Consider the following 19,993-nt stretch of genomic DNA (forward strand, 5'->3'; position numbering starts at 1 on the left):
ATGTAGAGGGCTTTGTTAATTCAGAGAACTGAAGGCTTGTTCCTACCCAAGATGAGAGCCCCAAGCCAACATTACTTTTCCAAACAAGATATACTAGCCCTGCACATATAAGGGGGTCCAGTCCTTTGGTCTATCTGTGTTTGGTAGAGTTTATGCCAGAGCTGACATATGGAGTAATAACTATGGTCAAGGACTGTATATTTTATTCACAGCTTACTTGGTAAATATCGTTCCGGGACAGGCACACCAGCAACTCCGCCTCCTCATCCTCTACCTTGTCCTCACTCTCACCTGTAGGCACAGTTCACAGTGGTTCTCAATTATATTACCTGTGCAAAACCAAATGTATATTACCTATGCCGTGGCAAACTGAGCCACACCGGGGAGGAACTGCTCAGCACCATCAATAAAGAAAGTGAAAACTGTCTTCTAACCATGGTACCTGATAGCAGGAAGATATTTTGTCTGTGCTATGGGAGGGCTGACCCAATGGGCCCTGCTCTCATTGTCTACCTGTTCCTCAAGTCTTCCACTTAACTGCAAGAGCTGTTAAAAATGTGCAGGAAACAGTGCATCCACTTCAGCAACTTTTAATATTCAAAAACACACCCTCCTAAAGCAGCAAAGTTAAAATACTCTTCCCCAACATTGACTGATATCCTCCATAGGTTAGATCGCCTGTATGAGCAGAGAAGGGGGGAAAACAATTTCTTAATGCAGTAGATGGACAGGTCTACCCCAACACCCATTTTTGGCTTACAATTACTAATCAAAGACTGATGCAGAACACTGACAAAATACTGACTGCCCGAAAGAGGCTTTATGGATGCTCAAAATACAGTATTTTTATTTTTTTATGTACTTCTGATGGATCAGAGGAATGGAAACATATGGATATAGCAAAGTTACTCAAAGTCTTAACTCAAATTTCTTAACTCATCGTGATATCTCAAAACATAAGCTATTAACCCCTTCATGACCTATGACGTACTGCTAGGTCATGGGAACCACTGCGTTCCGCAATTTGATGTAATAGTATGTCATGGTGATCGCGGAGCGGTGCGCGCGATCACTGCAGGGGCCAGCAGTCCCTGGTAGCCGGGCTCCTGCTGTATCCGCGGACATCGCGGTCCGCAACATAGAAGGGGTTATGTCGGGTGAGTGATCGCATTGAGTCCCCGCGCTGCTGTGGTGGGGGACCCGATGCGTGACAAGGCTGCCCAATGCCTTGCACGGCATCGGGAACTGCCTTCTACGGGTGCCAAGGAGATCCAGCCTCAGGTTGGGTCTCCTAGGCAACCTGTTAGTGTATGACTCAGTGTCATACACTAACAGGCAATGCATTACAATACAGATGTAGTGCAGAGGGGATCAGACCCCCAAAAGTGAACATCAGAAATAAAGTTAAAAAAGGTGTTTTTTAATAAAATAAAGTAATAAAGTTAAAATAAATAAATAAAAGCCCCATATTAGGTATTGCCGCGTCCGTAATGACCGGCTCTATAAATATATCACATGATCCACCCTCTCCGATAAACACCATAAAAAAAAAAAAACATTTGTCACATTACATCACAAAAATTGCAACAGCAAGTAATCAAATAGGGGGTGTATGCCCCCCAGAATAGTACCAATCAGATTGTCAACTCATCCCGCAAAAAATTAGACCCTAAGAGAATCGGTCAAAACTTTAAACACTGTCACTCTGACAATGGAGACACTAAAATATCATTATTTCGGTTTAAAAAATGCTGTGTAAAACTTAAATAAGAAAAAGTTGACATATTAGGTATTGCCACGTCCGTAACGATCTGCTCTTTAAAAAAGTCACATGACCTAATCCCTCAGGTAAACGCTGTCAAAATAAATAAAAACCATGGCAAAAAATTTTTTGGTCCCCTTGCCCTATAAAAAGTGAAATAATGAATGATCAAAAAATCATATGTACTCAAAAATGGTACCAATAAAAACGCCAACTCTTCCTGCAAAAAAACGAGTGCCTGCACAAGACGATCGGCAGAAAAATGAAAAAATAGGGCGTTCATAAAATGGAGATACAAAAACCTTATTATTTTTTACAAAAATGCTTTATGTAAAACTTGAAACAAACATCATAGAAAGTAGACATATTTGATATCATTGTGTCCGTAAAACAACCTGCTCTATAAAAATAGCGCATGATCTAACCTGTCAGATGAAGGTTGTTAAAAATAAAAATGGTGCCAAAACCTTGCCTCACAAAAAACATTATATAAAGCAATTAAAATCATATGTACCCCAAAATAGTACCAATAAAACTGGCACCTTATCCTGTAGTTTCCAAAATGTGGTCACTTTTTTGAGTTACTACTGTAGGGGTGCATCAGGGGGGGCTTCAAATGGGACATGGCATCTAAAAACCAGTTCAGGTAAATCTGCTTTCCAAAAACCATATGGCATTCCTTTCCTACTGCGCCCTGCCGTGTGCCCGTACAGCCGTTTACGATCACATGTGGGGTGTTTCTGTAAACCGCTGAATCAGGGTAATAAATATTGAGTTTGATTTGGCTGTTAACCCTTGCTTTGCTACTGGAAAAAATGGAATTAAAATGTAAATCTGCCAAAAAAGTGAAATTCTAAAATTTTATCTCCATTTTCCATTAATTCTTGTGGAACACCTAAAAGGGTTAAAGTTGTAAAATCAGTTTTGAGTACCTTGAGGGATGAAGTTTCTAAAATTGGGTCATTTTTTGGTGGTTTCTATTATGTAAGCCTCACAAAGGGACTTCAGACCTGAACTGGTCTTTAAAAAGTGGGTTTGCTTCCAAACTTCTAAGCCTTGTAACGTCCTCAAAAAATAAAATGTAATTTTCAAAATGATCCAAACATGAAGTAGACATATGGGTAATGTAAAATAATTACTATTTTTGGAGGTATTATTATCTCTTATAAAAGTAGAGTAATTGAAATTTGGAAATTTGCAAATTTTTCCCAATTTTGGTAAATTTGGTATTTAAAAAAAAAAAAATTTAGGAATAAAAGTTTTTTTTTTTTTAATCATTTTTACCAGTGTCATGAAGTACGATATGTGACGAGAAAATCTCAGAATGGCCTGGATAAGTAAAAGTGTTTTAAAGTTATTACCACATATAGTGACATGTCAGATTTGCAAAAAATGGCCTGGGCAGGAAGGTGAAAACAGGCCTGGGGTTGAAGGGGTTAAAAAGCAATTGAAGGCGTCAGCCTAACACAACTAACGTAGTTTAGTTAACAAGTCTAGTTAAGCATGTGTGCCAAGTTTACTACCTCTGTAAACAGTGATGTTAACACAGCCTTTGCTCCCCCTCCCTACTTTGTCAAACAATTTGACGCAGCCAATCAATCAACAAGGCTATGCCTGCATTAGGGCTCTTCTGCTTATTTTTGATTTGAAGTAGTAGTTTGTATTTTAAGTAATGCGATGTATAATCCAGACGAGCATGGGACATGGTTAATCCGGTATCTGCCACATATCTACCACCTATTTGTACCTACCGTACTTTGTTAGGTTCCTCAGAAGAACTTTATTTATAAGGTGTGAACTGTGACATACAGCATGTTGGGAGGACATCTATGATCCGTGTTCCCCTTAATATGGTGGAGTGGGAGATATAGGACATGAACATGTGTCCTAGACTCTCCTCCCATGTGTAATGGGGGCAGTTCCCATCCATGGGGTGCATGGGATCTATGACATTTGCTCTATCTTACTGCATTGACCAGTGCACAATATATTAAGCATGGAGACCGTCTCCACAAAATATACTTTGATCCTGATTTTTGGCCCTTTGCCTGCCTATGTTTTTCAACAAATTATTCTGTAACCTTTCAACTGGCAGAGGCTCATACTCAGATATCCAACATGCAGTATTGACCCTCTGACTCTTGAGCATTAACCTGTGCTAACTCTCGAGTATTGGGATGGAAAATAGGAATACTTCCGGGCAGTTGGGCGTCTCATCCTCCACTTATCTTTCCACATTAAGTTCCTTTTCCATTTATCTACCCCCCTCCTTATACTCATTTACCAAGTGCCATCTATCTTGTGTATTTTTTAAATATCTTATCAAATCCAAACACTTTTTATCCAATACAAATTTTATTAATTCAAATTAACGATCAGGTGAATATAGAGGAGATTTAAAATGAAACATATTTGTCAAATCCATTCATGCATTTGGGATGTCTCTTTAATAAAGTCTGACCGCTGAACTTCTACAAACAGAATAGAACAAAGTAAGAAAATAAAAGAGAAAACAGATAGGAAAGCAATTCAAGGAGCTCTAGCTGAAGACAAATCTTCTTAGGCTACTTTCACACTGGCGTTTTGGCTTTCCGTTTGCGAGATTTATTAAGGGCTCTCACAAGCGGTCCAAAACAGATCATTTTTGCCCTAATGCATTCTGAATGGAAAAGGATCCGCTCAGAATGCATCAGTTTGGCTCCGTTTCATCTGCATTCCGCTTTGGAGGTGGACACCAAAATGCCGCTTGCAGCATTTTGGTGTCCATCTGACGAAACCGAGCCAAACGAATCAATTTTCTATGACAATCTGGCACACTAGAAAATGGATCCGTCCTCCATTGACTTTCAATGGTGTTCAAGACAGATCCGTCATGGCTATGTTAAAGATAATACAAACGGATCCGTTCTGAATGGATGCAGACGGTTGTTTTATCTAAACGTATCCGTCTGTCAAATGCGAGTGTGAAAGTCGCCTTACTTTAATCTCATAATAGGATTTTGGGATGCAGCCCTATTTAGTCCAAACCCAGTTGAATTTGGTTGTAGCTGTAATAGTTTCTGTACTATAGCCAGATATTTATAGAGAACCTGTCACCACAAAATGTGATGCAATCTATAGACAGCAAGTTATACAGCAGAAGGAGCTGAGCAAATTGAAATTCTCTTAATTTTGTGGAAAAATATTCCATAAAACTTGTCATTTATATGCTTTTTTATCAGTTTTTTTTAAATCATTAAGACCATGTACAGCTAACAGACGACCGGAAAATTGTGGCTGCTTTCTTTGAGAAACAGAAAAACACCTGTCCATAGGTTATGTCTGATATTGTTGTTTTGCTTTATTATAGTAAATGTGGCAGGATTCCAATACTTTACTCAACTCAAGGACAGTGAAAGTAGCCATTTATCTAGTCCTAGAAAACACCTTTACGTTACATTCTATATGAGAAATCATCCTTAGGCAGCAGGTCCTGCAATGGAGCTCCACACCTGCTAAATTCCAACAATTTCAACATTTCAGTGGACTGCCACCTCACTGAGCCCTCTGATGTGCCACAAGTCCTGATATCTGGTATTTTTTGCTCAGGAATTTACACACATACATCTTCACCCTTGTGAATTCTCTGATGGTTCAAAAGACTTGATTTATGGCTAAAACATTTCCCACATTCTGTACATGCATTTGGCTTCTCTCCTGTGTGAACTCTCAGATGATTCACCAGACTTGATTTTTCAGTAAAACATTTCCCACATTCTGTACATGAAAATGGCTTCTCTCCTGTGTGAATTCTCTGGTGTTTCTCAAGACTCGATTTACAACTAAAACACTTCTCACATTTAGGACAAGAATAGGGCCTCTCTCCTGTGTGAAATCTCTGATGTTTCACAAGACTTGATTTCTCTCTAAAACCTTTGCCACATTCAAGACATAAAAGTGGTATTTCTCCTGTGTGAATTTTCTGATGTATCTGAAGACTGTGTTTATGACTAAAACACTTATCACATTCAGGACAAGAAAAGAGTTTCTCCCCTGTGTGAGTTCGGAGATGTCTAACATGATGTGCTTTCAAAGTAAATTTTTTATCACATTCTGTACATGAATATGGCTTCTCTCCTGTGTGAATTCTCATATGGGTCTCAAGATGTTCTTTATGAATAAACAACTTCCCACATTCTGTACAAGAATATGGCTTCTTTCCTGTGTGAATTCTTTTATGAGTCTCAAGATTATTTTTACGACTAAACCACTTCCCACATTCTGAACATGAGTATGGCTTTTCTCCTTTGTGTTTTCTCTGATGCTCAACAAAACAGGATATCAATGTTTTTTCACTTTGTAAATATGAAAATGGACTGTCATTGTTGTTAATTTTCTTGTGAATAAAAAGGTTTGATTTATTTTCAAAATCTTTCCCATATTCCGAGCTTGCAGACATCTCAGTTTCTGTTACTGGTAATCTGTGATCTTCTACTTCATAAAAAGAAAATGAAATTAGACGTCTATGAAAGCTTCTCATTCAGCCTTCACCTAGAAAAGGTAATTATTTTTTATTAGATAAAGAGGATCTTTTATTTTTTAAATACACATAAAAAGCACAAATAAAATATGTGTCAGTACCATGAAAGTAACTATATTTATAAAAGAAATGTGCCAAAGTTATAAATATTAGCTGCCAATAAGACATTAAATGCATTGGATAACCCATAAAGTACTAGGGATTTTCTGTTTTTGCATTTTCATTTTTTATTCCCTGCCTCCTAATGTATGTAAAAGGTAAAAAATCAGTTTCCAGTTATGAAGGGAGTTATATTTCGATATACATGGAGACATACACAAGAGACATTACAGACAGATATGACATATAGGGTTATTTATTAAGACTGTCTTTTTAGATGCTGATCTTAATCTTAATAGCCCCTGCACTGGCGTTTGATGCTCCTAACAGCCTTCAATGTACATCAGCATCCTTGCTGGTATAGATTTAGATCTTTTAATATTCTAAAACTTGGCAAAGAAAATGATAACTCAAACCCCCTTTACCCGACCACGCCACGCCCACTTTTTTAGAGCTGGCGTACGTGGCATGGAAGGGGAAGAAGTTGCATATTTGACCGTAAATCCCCTTTGCGACCGAATCTGCAACAGATATATGCCAAAAAGTGGTGTATATCTAATCATAAAGGACCCCCATAGTACCTACTGCAAAGAAAAAGGGGGTCATTCAGCACATCCCATTCCACAGGTGCACTCTGCAATGGCTAGAAAACACAGGAAAAAAGTGTAATGCAGCAGCACTCTGAAAACACATATAAAGTACAACAATGTCATAATCATAGAAAACACTAGTGCTAATGCTACGCTTATTTTGCAAATGAGATGCTTAGCAAATACATTTTGTATTTTATTTTATGGTGGCCGCCCTGTCACATAACAGGTAGGATTTAGTGTTAGGTCCCCGTCTGATAAGAGATCGCCTTGACGTGTGGCAGGCGGGCCCAAATAATTTTGTACAAAATGTATTTGACTTGTAGGGTAAACCAGCTCACCTGCCACATGTATTGCAGTCCTTGGGTGCACAGGAAACCATAGTGAGACCTTTTGAGACAAGGGTAAAAAAAAAAGAGAAAAATAATCCAGCACTCCAATAATTTTTGAGCCATCTGTTCTTTTATTGCGGTACAACCTCCATTTGTGTCATTCGCAGTCTACGCGTTTCAAACTAAGCAGTTCTTATTCATGACTCCATGAACTGCTTAGTTTGAAACGCGTAGACTGCGAATGACACTAATGGAGGTTGTACCACTGTACTCATTTTTATCACCGCAATAAAAGAACAGACGGCTCAAAAATTATAGGAGTGCTGGATTGTTTTTCTCGTTTACCCTTGTCTCACAAAATGTATTTGCTAAGCATCTCATTTGCAAAATAAGCGTAGCATTAGCACTAGAATGTTTTCTATGAATATTACATTGTTGTACTTTGTGTGTCCCCATAGTACCTATACACAGCACAGATTGCAATATCTTATAATTCTTTCCACTTACAGTCAGTCCAGTGACACTTACCAGACATGGACCCTCCACACACTCAGGACTTTATCTCAAGTCAGTGTCTTCTCCTCAGCAAGTCAGTTAACTGAGTAAAAGCCATTGTTAAATTCCAGCTTTCTGAGCCATGCTTGGTTCTTTTTTACCCCTTTGGTGTCTATAGCTATCTGCTCCTCCTCTTCCCCCAGAAGACGCCCAGTCCCACCTTCACAATCAATAAAACCTTTCATCAGATCTGGCTTCCATCATTACCATATACAATGGAAGAATAATGGTGCCACCTCCTCATCAACAAGTTTAGCATTTTCTGGCCTCTTGAGATGGTCCTTCATTTACACATTGTATTTACAGGGTAGATACCTATTGTTCACACTCCTATTTAGCATCTGTAAGGCCCCTTGCAGACGAGCGTGTCCGGATTAGGTCCGGATGCGTTCAGTGAAAATTGCGCGATTTCGCAGACAAAGTCATTCATTTTTGCCTGCGATTGCGTTCAGTTGGTCAGTTTTTAATCGCACGGGTGCAATGCTCTCAGATATCTGTGGCTTCATCACTGGTCTGAAAATGAAGACCTCTTTTGGGTATCTGATTGGATTTCTCCTGGCTGTGATTAATCCTTCATTAGGGGCCATGTACACCATTGACTCAATTTTATAGATTTTAAAAATACATGATACTTTATTCCAATTGATATATTTTTAGGACAAAACATTTGCTCTTGGCCGATCTATGGATTTTCTGGCACACAAAAAATTAGAAATAGAAGACAAAAGTGTAAAGCAAAAACCCAGATTAAATTCTGCTTGTTCATAAAATATATTATGCAAATTGATAGAACTTAAGGGAAAAAATAAAAATAATAATCATTTATGATCAGTGCTCCTGGATTATTTTCATTAACACATACTGAATGAAATAAATAAATAAAAACAAAATATTATGTATATATATATTATAAAAATGTTTATACTGTACATAGGTGGACTAATCACTGGGATGGGATGGTGTGTTCCTGCCAGTGGTTTCACCCCTTGTGTTCTGCAGCAGCATGCCCTCCAGATCTGTCCCCAGCATACTTATGTAGCAGGCAGGCAGCTCTCACCCTGGGTTCACACCTGAGCGTTCGCGATGGAGCGCTCTGTATGCACGATTGTACCGGCGTTTACCATCGCGCATACAGAGACAAGCAAACTCCCATTGTCGCGTGTTCCCGAAATACGTACGTTTCCTATGTACGGGAACGCGCGACAAAATGCCCCAAGGAAGCTCAATAACTTTGAGCGTCGGGCGTTTTACAGCGCGATCGTACGCGCTGTAAAACGCCCAGGTGAGAACCATTCCCATAGGGAAGCATTGGTTTCTCCTTGTTGAGCGTTTTACAGCGCGTAGGAACGCGCTGTTAAACGCTCAGGTGTGAACTTAGGGTCAGTCTTAGGACGGAGTCTAGCTTCTAAAGATGGCGCCGCCAATGCCACCTCCACATTACCTCTCCCTGTGCACTACTGCTGCTGTTCCTCCTCTTTGGTCAGAAAAAGAAGGTGGAGGCAACAATAGTGTGGGAATATGTGGTAGGCGGTACCCCGCTGAGCCGCACAGGAGGAAGTTTTAAAGAAGTCAGACTTAGTGCGGGCAAGTGTGGGCATTTTTTGCAAGCAGTGTGAGCGGCCACTGAGCGGACTTATTAAACTTGTGAGCGGGGGCACAATAATTGCTGTGCAGCCATCACCCGCGCAGCTTAGAGGAAACCCTAATTGCAGCAGGGGAATCTGACGGTGCGCTTCTCACACAGTGCTGCACAGTGATCTGTGTCTGCAGGAAAACGCTGGATGTGAGCATCAAGAACAGGACAAGATGAGTAGTTCTAGTTTTTTGTTTTATTAACACAGAGGGAATTACAGCTATGAAGGAGGCACAATGTGCATTACTACTGTGAAGGGGGCATATTGTGGACATAACTACCGAGAGGGGACACAAATGTGGGCATAACTCCAGTGAGGGGACATGAGGTTAGAATTAGGGGGCAAATATCTGAACATAACTACTGTAAGGTTTGTGCAATGAGGGCAATACTACTGTAAAGGGGCACACTTTTTTAACGCATTGGTGGGTATCAGAGAAAAGACCCACCTCGGGTGCCAAACACCTTAGGCACACCACTGTGGCCAACAAACTGTTTCCTGGGCCCTCCAAAGAAACAATGGTTACTGATGACAGGAAGAACATTTTGTCTGTTCTGCGTCAGGGAGGGCCGACCCACGCGCCCTGCTCTACCTGTTTCTCAAGTCTCCCACTTACTGTAACTGCAAGAACTGTTAAAAATAGGCATGAGCGGACCAGTGGATGTTCGGATTTGACTAAACTTTGTTTCAAAGTTCGGTTCGGGTCCCGAACTTGACCCCGAGCCCCATTGAAGTCAATGGGAACCCGAACTTTAGGGCTGTAAAAGGATACAAAAATGGAGGCAAGAGCAGTACAATTGCCTTGCAAACAAATGTGGCTAGAGAAATGTCTTAACATAAAAAACATTAAATAAAAATAAATCTTGAACCAGGAGGCGGAGGTCCAAGTGCAGTAGGAAGTTCAGGAGGCTGCCGAAGTGACGGTATAGGTGGAAGAGGTAGAGTAAGAAGCCAACAATGTTTGTATTTTTTTATTTATTTTTTATTAATTCTGTGTAGACCTAAAGCCATTTTTTTGGGTGCAGCCGGCAAACTTCTCTACTCTGCCAATATAAAAAAATAATAATCCTGAGCCAGGAGGTGGAGGACGAGGTAGACATTGCCATGTAAGTGGAAGAGGCGGAGGAGGTAGCCTTTTTTTTATTTATTTTTTTATTTGTGGAGGCCCCAAAACATTGGGAAATGGCAAAGAGAATGCACAAACTGTGCTCGAGTATAACAATGGCTGGGTGCAGCCAGTATACTTCTGTACTCTGCCCAAGCTACAGACAAGTCCTGTGGGATACATGCCTGGTTCATTTTGATGAACGTGAGCTTGTCGAGCACCTCCAAGTCATAAAGAGCAAGCTCAGGCCATGTGTCCAATTTGGAGACCCAGAAGTTATACAAGAGGAAACCCATCACTCAGTACGTGCAGACGTGTGAATACATACTGTTCCACCAGGTTGCTAAAACGCTGCCTCCTGCTAAGACAGTCCATATCAGATGGTGTTGCTGGATGTTGTGGTGTGCTGACAAAGGTTCCAGCACAGTCAGCACTGGTAACAATGAGGTTATTGTGCAGGCACTGCAGCATGTACTCGCTCATGTGTGGCAGGCTGCCCATAGGTATTGCAGCAGTTAGGCATTTCCCTGTTGCGGTGGGGGATGTGTCCCGATTAGTGTAGGTCCATCCACTTGCATAGTCCGCTAAGCCGCCGTATGCCCGAATATTGTACTCTAAAGATGCAAAAAGGAAGAAGAACCCTTATATGTGGGCTCGTTTGTTAAAAATGTATTCAGTTTTCTATATGTTGTTAGGGTTATTTCACGTACGCGCTGGTCAATGTGGTCTTTTTGCCTTTTCTAATATGGCCACTGTAAGGTCGAAAGACCAGCGCGCATGCGCTGGTCAATGTGGCCTCTTTACCTTTCCAATATGGCCACTGTGAGCTCGAGAGACCAGTGCGCATGCTCCATAGGCCGTAGAGAGCGGCATCACGCTGTGCGGGAAGTAAGCGCGGCTCGGGCATGCATGGTGGAGATGGCGGTACGCCGAGTTCGGCGTGTATCATCTCTGAAGTCGCCATGTATCTGGTTTGTGTGTACGTTTCCCCTCCCTAATTGAGCCCATCAATATTATAGCACCTGACACTTTATTAGGCACAGTCCCTTTACACTTGTGTTATGAATTTAATTAATTATCTAAATTATGAACACTATGAATTTTGTGAGATATGTATTTATCACCAATGTGGACAGGAGTTGTCTTTTTCATTATGCACTTTATTTCAAATGTGCACCATTACCTTATAGTTGATATTCTGTGGCGTGATTTATCAATTATTTATTAATCACTTGTTAATTTGGTTGTTTCATCACTTGTATGTATATATACTGGTCATTTGGTCCTTGGTCTTTGCTTGAGAAAGGCTCTTAAGTTAAGCCGAAATATTGCTGTACCGCATGGGTGAATAATTTTTATATTTTTTATTTTTCAATTTTTGGAGTGCTGCCCTTTTTTTGGTAATATCTATACTAATAAAAGCCCTGTGTACGTGCTCAGGGCTGTTGTCCGTGCTTGTGTGCCGATTACTGAAGTGCGCATGCGCAGCGCACAAACCAATCAGCACACACTCCACACACACTCAGCAGGGTGCGTGTGTGCCGATTATATACCATCAGATCGGAGTTTTCTCCAATCCAATGGTATATTTAAACTTGAAGCGTCCCCATCACCATGGGAACGCCTCTATGTTAGAATATACCATCGGATTTGAGTTAGATCGTGAAAACTCAGATCCGACAGTATATTCTAACACAGAGGCGTTCCCATAGTGATGGGGACGCTTCAAGTTAGAATATACTAAGAACTGTGTACATGACTGCCCCCTGCTGCCTGGCAGCACCCGATCTCTTACAGGGGGCTGTGATCCGCACAATTAACCCCTCAGGTGCTGTACCTGAGGGGTTAATTGTGCGTATCGTAGCGCCCTGTAAGAGATCAAGTGCTGTCAGGAAGCAGGGGGAAGACCTCCCTCCCTCCCCAGTTTTAAATTCATTGGTGGCCAGTGCGGCCTCCCTCCCTCCCCAGTATTAAATTCATTGGTGGCCAGTGCGGCCTCCCCTCTCCTCCCCCCTAATTAAAATCACCCCCACCCATCATTGGTGGCAGCGGAGAGTTCCAATCGGAGTCCCAGTTTAATCGCTGGGGCTCTGATCGGTTACCATGGCAGCCAGGACGCTACTGCAGTCCTGGCTTCCATGGTTACTTAGCAATTTTAGAAGCATTATACTTACCTGCGCTGTTTGTGGCCGGCTGGCGCTCCTCCTACTGGTAAGTGACAGGTCTGTGCTATAAGCAATGCGCCGCACAGACCTTTCACTTACCAGTAGGAGGAGCGACCGGCCGGCCGGCCACAGACAGCGCAGATAAGTATAAGCTAAGTAACCATGGCAGCCAGGACTGCAATAGCGTCCTGGCTGCCATGGTAACCGATCGGAGCCCCAGCGATTAAACTGGGACTCCGATCGGAAATGCCGCTCCGCTGCCACCAATGATGGGGGGGGGGGAGGGGGGTTGTTAGCCTGTGGCCACTTCCACCAATGCTTTTAATACTGGGGAGGGAGGGGGGGCCGCACTGGCCACCAATGCTTTTAATACTGGGGAGGGGGGGCACACTGGCCACCAATGCTTTTAATACTGGGGAGGGAGGGAGAGGGGGGCAGCACTGGCCACCAATTCTTTTAATACTGGGGAGGGAGGGGGGTCTGGCCCTGAGGGGTTAATTGTACAGATCACAGCCCTCTGTAAGAGATCGGGTGCTGCCAGGCAGCAGGGGGCAGTTATGTACACAGTTCTTAGTATATTCTAACTTGAAGCGTCACCATCACCATGGGAACGCCTCTGTGTTAGAATATACTGTTGGATCGTGAAAACTGAGACGATAGTGAAAACTCAGATCTGAAAAAGATGTTATGTAGACGGATCCGCACTGAACGGATACCATTGTTTGCATTTATAAGTGCGGATCCGTCTGTGCAGATACCAGACGGATCCGCACCTAGCACAGGTGTGAAAGTAGCCTAAAATAGGGACTCCTGACTTTACATTGAAAGTCAATGGGGGACGGATCCGTTGACAATTCCATGACAGTGCGTCATCCACAGACCCCCCCCCCATGACAGTGCCTCATCCACAGATCCCCCCCCCATGACAGTGCCTCATCCACAGATCCCCCCCCCCATGACAGTGCCTCATCCACAGATCCCCCCCCCCATGACAGTGCCTCATCCACAGATCCCCCCCCCCCATGACAGTGCCTCATCCACAGATCCCCCCCCCCCATGACAGTGCGTCATCCACAGATCCCCCCCCCATGACAGTGCGTCATCCACAGATCCCCCCCCATGACAGTGCGTCATCCACAGATCCCCCCCCCATGACAGTGCGTCATCCACAGATCCCCCCCATGACAGTGCGTCATCCACAGATCCCCCCCCATGACAGTGCGTCATCCACAGATCCCCCCCCATGACAGTGCGTCATCCACAGATCCCCCCCATGACAGTGCGTCATCCACAGATCCCCCCCATGACAGTGCGTCATCCACAGATCCCCCCCATGACAGTGCGTCATCCACAGATCCCCCCCATGACAGTGCGTCATCCACAGATCCCCCCCCCATGACAGTGCGTCATCCACAGATCCCCCCCCATGACAGTGCGTCATCCACAGATCCCCCCCCATGACAGTGCGTCATCCACAGATCCCCCCCCATGACAGTGCGTCATCCACAGATCCCCCCCCATGACAGTGCGTCATCCACAGATCCCCCCCCATGACAGTGCGTCATCCACAGATCCCCCCCCATGACAGTGCGTCATCCACAGATCCCCCCCCATGACAGTGCGTCATCCACAGATCCCCCCCCATGACAGTGCGTCATCCACAGATCCCCCCCCATGACAGTGCGTCATCCACAGATCCCCCCCCATGACAGTGCCTCATCCACAGATCCCCCCCCATGACAGTGCGTCATCCACAGATCCCCCCCCATGACAGTGCGTCATCCACAGATCCCCCCCCATGACAGTGCCTCATCCACAGATCCCCCCCCCATGACAGTGCCTCATCCACAGATCCCCCCCCCCATGACAGTGCCTCATCCACAGATCCCCCCCCCCCATGACAGTGCGTCATCCACAGATCCCCCCCCCATGACAGTGCGTCATCCACAGATCCCCCCCCATGACAGTGCGTCATCCACAGATCCCCCCCCATGACAGTGCGTCATCCACAGATCCCCCCCCCATGACAGTGCGTCATCCACAGATCCCCCCCCATGACAGTGCGTCATCCACAGATCCCCCCCATGACAGTGCGTCATCCACAGATCCCCCCCCATGACAGTGCGTCATCCACAGATCCCCCCCCATGACAGTGCGTCATCCACAGATCCCCCCCCATGACAGTGCGTCATCCACAGATCCCCCCCATGACAGTGCGTCATCCACAGATCCCCCCCCATGACAGTGCGTCATCCACAGATCCCCCCCCATGACAGTGCGTCATCCACAGATCCCCCCCATGACAGTGCGTCATCCACAGATCCCCCCCCATGACAGTGCGTCATCCACAGATCCCCCCCCATGACAGTGCGTCATCCACAGATCCCCCCCATGACAGTGCGTCATCCACAGATCCCCCCCCATGACAGTGCGTCATCCACAGATCCCCCCCCATGACAGTGCGTCATCCACAGATCCCCCCCCATGACAGTGCGTCATCCACAGATCCCCCCCCATGACAGTGCGTCATCCACAGATCCCCCCCCATGACAGTGCGTCATCCACAGATCCCCCCCCATGACAGTGCGTCATCCACAGATCCCCCCCCATGACAGTGCGTCATCCACAGATCCCCCCCCATGACAGTGCGTCATCCACAGATCCCCCCCCATGACAGTGCGTCATCCACAGATCCCCCCCCATGACAGTGCGTCATCCACAGATCCCCCCCCATGACAGTGCGTCATCCACAGATCCCCCCCCATGACAGTGCGTCATCCACAGATCCCCCCCCATGACAGTGCGTCATCCAGAGATCCCCCCATGACAGTGCGTCATCCACAGATCCCCCCCCATGACAGTGCGTCATCCACAGATCCCCCCCCCATGACAGTGCCATCCACAGATCCCCCCCCAATAACAGTGCCATCCACAGATCCCCCCCCCAATAACAGTGCCATCCACAGATCCCCCCCCCAATAACAGTGCCATCCACAGATCCCCCCCATAACAGTGCTATCCACAGATCCCCCCCATAACAGTGCCATCCACAGATCCCCCCCATAACAGTGCCATCCACAGATCCCCCCCCATCACAGTGTCCTCCACAGATCCCCCATCACAGTGTCCTCCACAGATCTCCCCATAACAGTGCCAGCACAACTGTTCTAGTGCCCGTTATTGTAACAGGCTTAATGTCTAGTATATATTATATATAAAACGCTAGCATTAACTAAAGGGGGTAAAAAAAAAAAAAAAGAAAAAAAAATTGGTCGGTGGGCACAGGAAACATGCAATCAGATGTTTTATGCGAGGAAAAAAAAAAAAAAAAAACTCCTGCGCTAAAACAAATTGGAACAGGAACACAGGTGCTGATCAGGCATGTACACACTGATCAGCGCTTGCCAGTCACAGCTTGCACACAGAAAAAGTGGCACAGAGCTGGGAAAGACAAGAGTATTAAAAAGGTTGAACCCCCCCCCCCCCCCCCAGGGCAAAAAATAAAAAATAAGAAAAAAACTGACAGACTGGAACCAACCAGAGGGAGGAGGGTTGTGGTGGCTTTTGAGGGAATGGGGATCTGAAACTACTGCAGCGGTTCCAGATCTTCTTCTTTTCTTCTAAGTAAAGAGCAGTGATTTATGTGGTAGTACCACAAGTACCAGCCGACAATGAGCAGAACAGAGGGGCACCAACCTAGAACTGCTGCCCGAGAGAGGCACCAACTGTTTTTTCCACAATAATGCCTCTTGTACATCGTCTTATTGTCTTTTGGGAGACACCCGTGTCATTTCCCATCCAAAAAATTACTTGCTGGTTGAATAAAAGTAACTAAGTCAAAATTTGCCAGGGGTATGAATAATTATGGGCAGCGCTGTATATATATTACTCTTTTTATGAGGCTGTTCTGGCACAGTTTTTATTATTAGTTTTTTTTACAATGTTCACCTGACAGATAATGTGATATTTTTATAGATCAGGTCGTAACGATGGAGCGATACCTAATAAGTTAAAAAAATATTTTTTTGTGTTTCTATTTTCTGAAAGCCATATTTTATTTATATTTTTTGGGGGGCGATTGTCTTAGGTAGGATCTCTTTTATGCTGGAACAGATGACGGTTTGATTGGTACCATTATGGGGCACATATGACTTTTTGATTGCTTGGTATTACACTTTGTGACGTAAAGTGATAAAAAATTGATTTTTTTTTTACTTTTTTTTTTATGGTGTTCACCAGATGGGTTGGATCACATGCTATTTTTATAGAGCTGGTTGTTACGGATATGATGATATCTAATATGTGCATTTTTTCAACTTTTTTTTTAATAAATAAAAGCATGTTTAAAAAAGTCATGTTTTTGTGTCTCCATTTTCTGAAAGCCGTATCTTTTTTTTGCCTTATGTAGGACCTCATTTTTGTGGGATAAGGTCACCGATTGGTGCTAATTTTGGATACATGACTTTTTTGATCACTTTTTATAGCATTTTTTTGGAAGTGCGGTGGGCAAAATTGCAATTTTTTTAATGGTGTTCACCACGCGGTAAAGGTAACATGATCCTTTTATAGATCAGGTCCTTACGGACGCGGCTATACCAAACATGTTTAGTGTTTTTTTTTTTTACATTTTTAAACCATTATGCATGGATATAGGAAAGTTTTTTTTGTTTTACTTTTTTCTTACATTTTTGGGACCCAGACGCACTTGGTTCTTGAAGATCCAGTGGGTCTGATAGCTTACAATACACTATATAGTGTGCTGCAGTGTATTGAACTCACATTAAGGGCTCGTTCACACGACTGTGTGAAGCCTGTGCTGTGGACCGCAAATTGAGGTCCGCAGTGCATGGGCACCGACCGTGGCCCAGCTGAATTGGAATCGCGATCCGTCCGTTCCGCAAACAGATAGAGCAAGTTCTATCTTTTTGCGGTGCGGAGGCACGGAGCCCCAGGAAGCGCTCCTTAGTATTCCGTATCTCCTGACCTATTTAAATGAATGGGTCCGCATCCATGATGCGGAATGCACATGGAACGGTGCCCGTGTATTGCGGATCCGCAAATGCAGTCCGCAATACGGCAACGGGCAGCACACGTTTGTGTGAACGAGCCCTAGTCCTAATCAGGTTTAGGGTACTTTCACACTTGCGTTACACTTTTCCGGCCCTGAGTTCCGTCCTAGGGGCTCTATACCGGAAGAAAACGGATCAGTTTTATCCCCGTGCATTCTGAATGGAGAGCGATCCGTTCCGGATGTCTTCAGTTCAGTCACTGTACGGTTTTTGGACGGAGAAAATACGGCAGCATGCTGCAGTATTTATTTCGCCCAAAATTCCGGAACACTTGCCGAAATGCCGGATCCGGCATTATTTTCCATTGAAATGCATTAATGCCAGATCCAGCCCCAAGTGTTCCGGAAAAACGGATCCGGTTTTGTGGTCTGCGCAGACTTTTAAAAATGTGAAAAAGATAAATACCTGTTTTTGTCTGGATGAAAACCGGAGAGACGGATCCGGTAATGCAATGCAGTTGTGATACGGATCCGCATCAGTCTACAAATGGTATCCGTTTGCATACAGATTGTCGGATCCGACAGGCAGTTCCGGCGACGGAGAATTGCCTGCCGGGATCCAACAACGCAAGTGTGAAAGTAGCCTTAGAGATACCACGGCAAGCCGGTGAAAGCGCCCGGTTGTCATGGTAACCATCGGGACGTTGCCGCAGCGCAGCGCAGAGCTCCCTCCTTCAGTTTACCCTTCAAGCATCGGGCTGCTGCCACAGCGGAGCAGCGGCCCAATGCTTAGCCCCTCCATACAGCTGTCCCTAAGGACTACGGCATGGAAGGGGTTAAACGGCCGACATCGGGGCCAGCACCAATGTCAGCAGTTTCAAGCAGAGTGTTATCTGGACATTACCGCTAACACACTGCCGCGCGGCCATCCTGAAAGGGGGGCAGCGGATAATTACTGGGGGGTAGTTGGTGACATAGAGGTGACAGTCTGTATAGACAGGACATGGGGCAGAAACCACAAGTAGCATCTATAGGAGGAGGGCAGGCATCCATGAGGCGCTTACCTGCACTGATCTGTGAGGGAGGGAAGGACGTGCAGCATGTGGGCGGCGCTGCAGTGCACAGCGTGATGAGGTCACACGTGCGGAGCGCATGCGTGTTGTTTCACTCGGAATCCAGCGTAGTTCCGGCAGTAGGGGCACGTCATGTGCGTCCTCCAGTAGGAGGAGAATACACAATGTTATGGTCACACACTGCCATCTTGTGGTGAAGGGGGGAAATGCACCACTAATATTATATGTAGGGGAGAAAGAAAGGAAATGTCTATAGATTAAAGGGAGAATAAAATGGAGGTGTGACCTGTATATAATGCTGAAATAGTGAGCGTTATGTACTTATTATTAGGATGTGGATGTGTGTGTATATAATAGTGGTCAGCAGTGTGTGGGTGTATGTGTGTAAGTGTACACAAAGGGGGGGTATAGATGTAGAGAATTGGAATAATGAATTAATATAAAAAGGGCAGATGAAAAAATAAGAGAAAATGCAAAGAGAGAGAGGGGAAAAAACATACATTTGTTATGACAGCATGCGCAGAAAAATGATAACATGAACACAATCCACTTGGTGAGTGTTAGTAACACATATCACACGTATAAATGATTATATGTTATATAAATTACATAACCAAAAATAGATTTATATATATATATATATATATATATATATGTAGCAAACAAAAAATTACACCGCAGCACTAGTCCAATAGCACGGGTGCAAAATCCTCCCAGCCGCAGGTTTAACGGCTAATAGATAGATATATGTTCAAAAGATGAGGCAGCACTCTCTGCTAGGGGCCAATAAAGGGTCCATCGTTTTCCACTTTACCTATGGAGTGCTGCCTCATCTTTTGAACATTATATATATATATACATATACACACACTTTATAATACCACATGCCCCCCCCCCCCCCCCAAGTGGGTTGACTAATAATTAGTGCACCTTGATCCTATAATACAGAGGGGTGAGCCACTATATTGTTTATAATCTTCCTTTTATTAATACATAGGCTTGTTCCATAATTAGACAAATGCCCGCAACATCTATTTGTATCTAATCTCTGAGTATTATATTATTATTTTTCTTCCAGATCACATGCCCGATGCGCGTAGTAATATAAATTATACATAATTTTATTATTGGTTATGTAAGTTATATAACAT

General features: G+C 44.1%; 1 protein-coding gene across 1 annotated transcript; it reads right to left on the reverse strand.

The window, feature by feature from the left end:
- Positions 1 to 4,808: 4,808 nt before the first annotated feature.
- LOC122932739 (gastrula zinc finger protein XlCGF52.1-like) lies at positions 4,809 to 18,853 on the reverse strand. The gene is made up of 2 exons (XM_044287334.1): positions 18,834 to 18,853; positions 4,809 to 6,232 (listed from the first exon to the last, which is right to left on the reverse strand). Exon 2 carries the CDS (start codon positions 6,198 to 6,200, stop codon positions 5,355 to 5,357), a length of 846 nt encoding a protein of 281 aa, XP_044143269.1. The 5' UTR covers positions 6,201 to 6,232; positions 18,834 to 18,853; the 3' UTR covers positions 4,809 to 5,354.
- Positions 18,854 to 19,993: the final 1,140 nt, after the last annotated feature.

The sequence above is a fragment of the Bufo gargarizans genome, chromosome 3, assembly GCF_014858855.1.
Source record: "Bufo gargarizans isolate SCDJY-AF-19 chromosome 3, ASM1485885v1, whole genome shotgun sequence".
NCBI classification, from domain to species: domain Eukaryota; kingdom Metazoa; phylum Chordata; class Amphibia; order Anura; family Bufonidae; genus Bufo; species Bufo gargarizans.

Coding starts and splice junctions, on each gene's coding strand:
- LOC122932739 (XM_044287334.1), bottom strand. CDS start 6,200: ATGTCTGCAAGCTCGGAATATGGGAAAGATTTTGAAAATAAATCAAAC.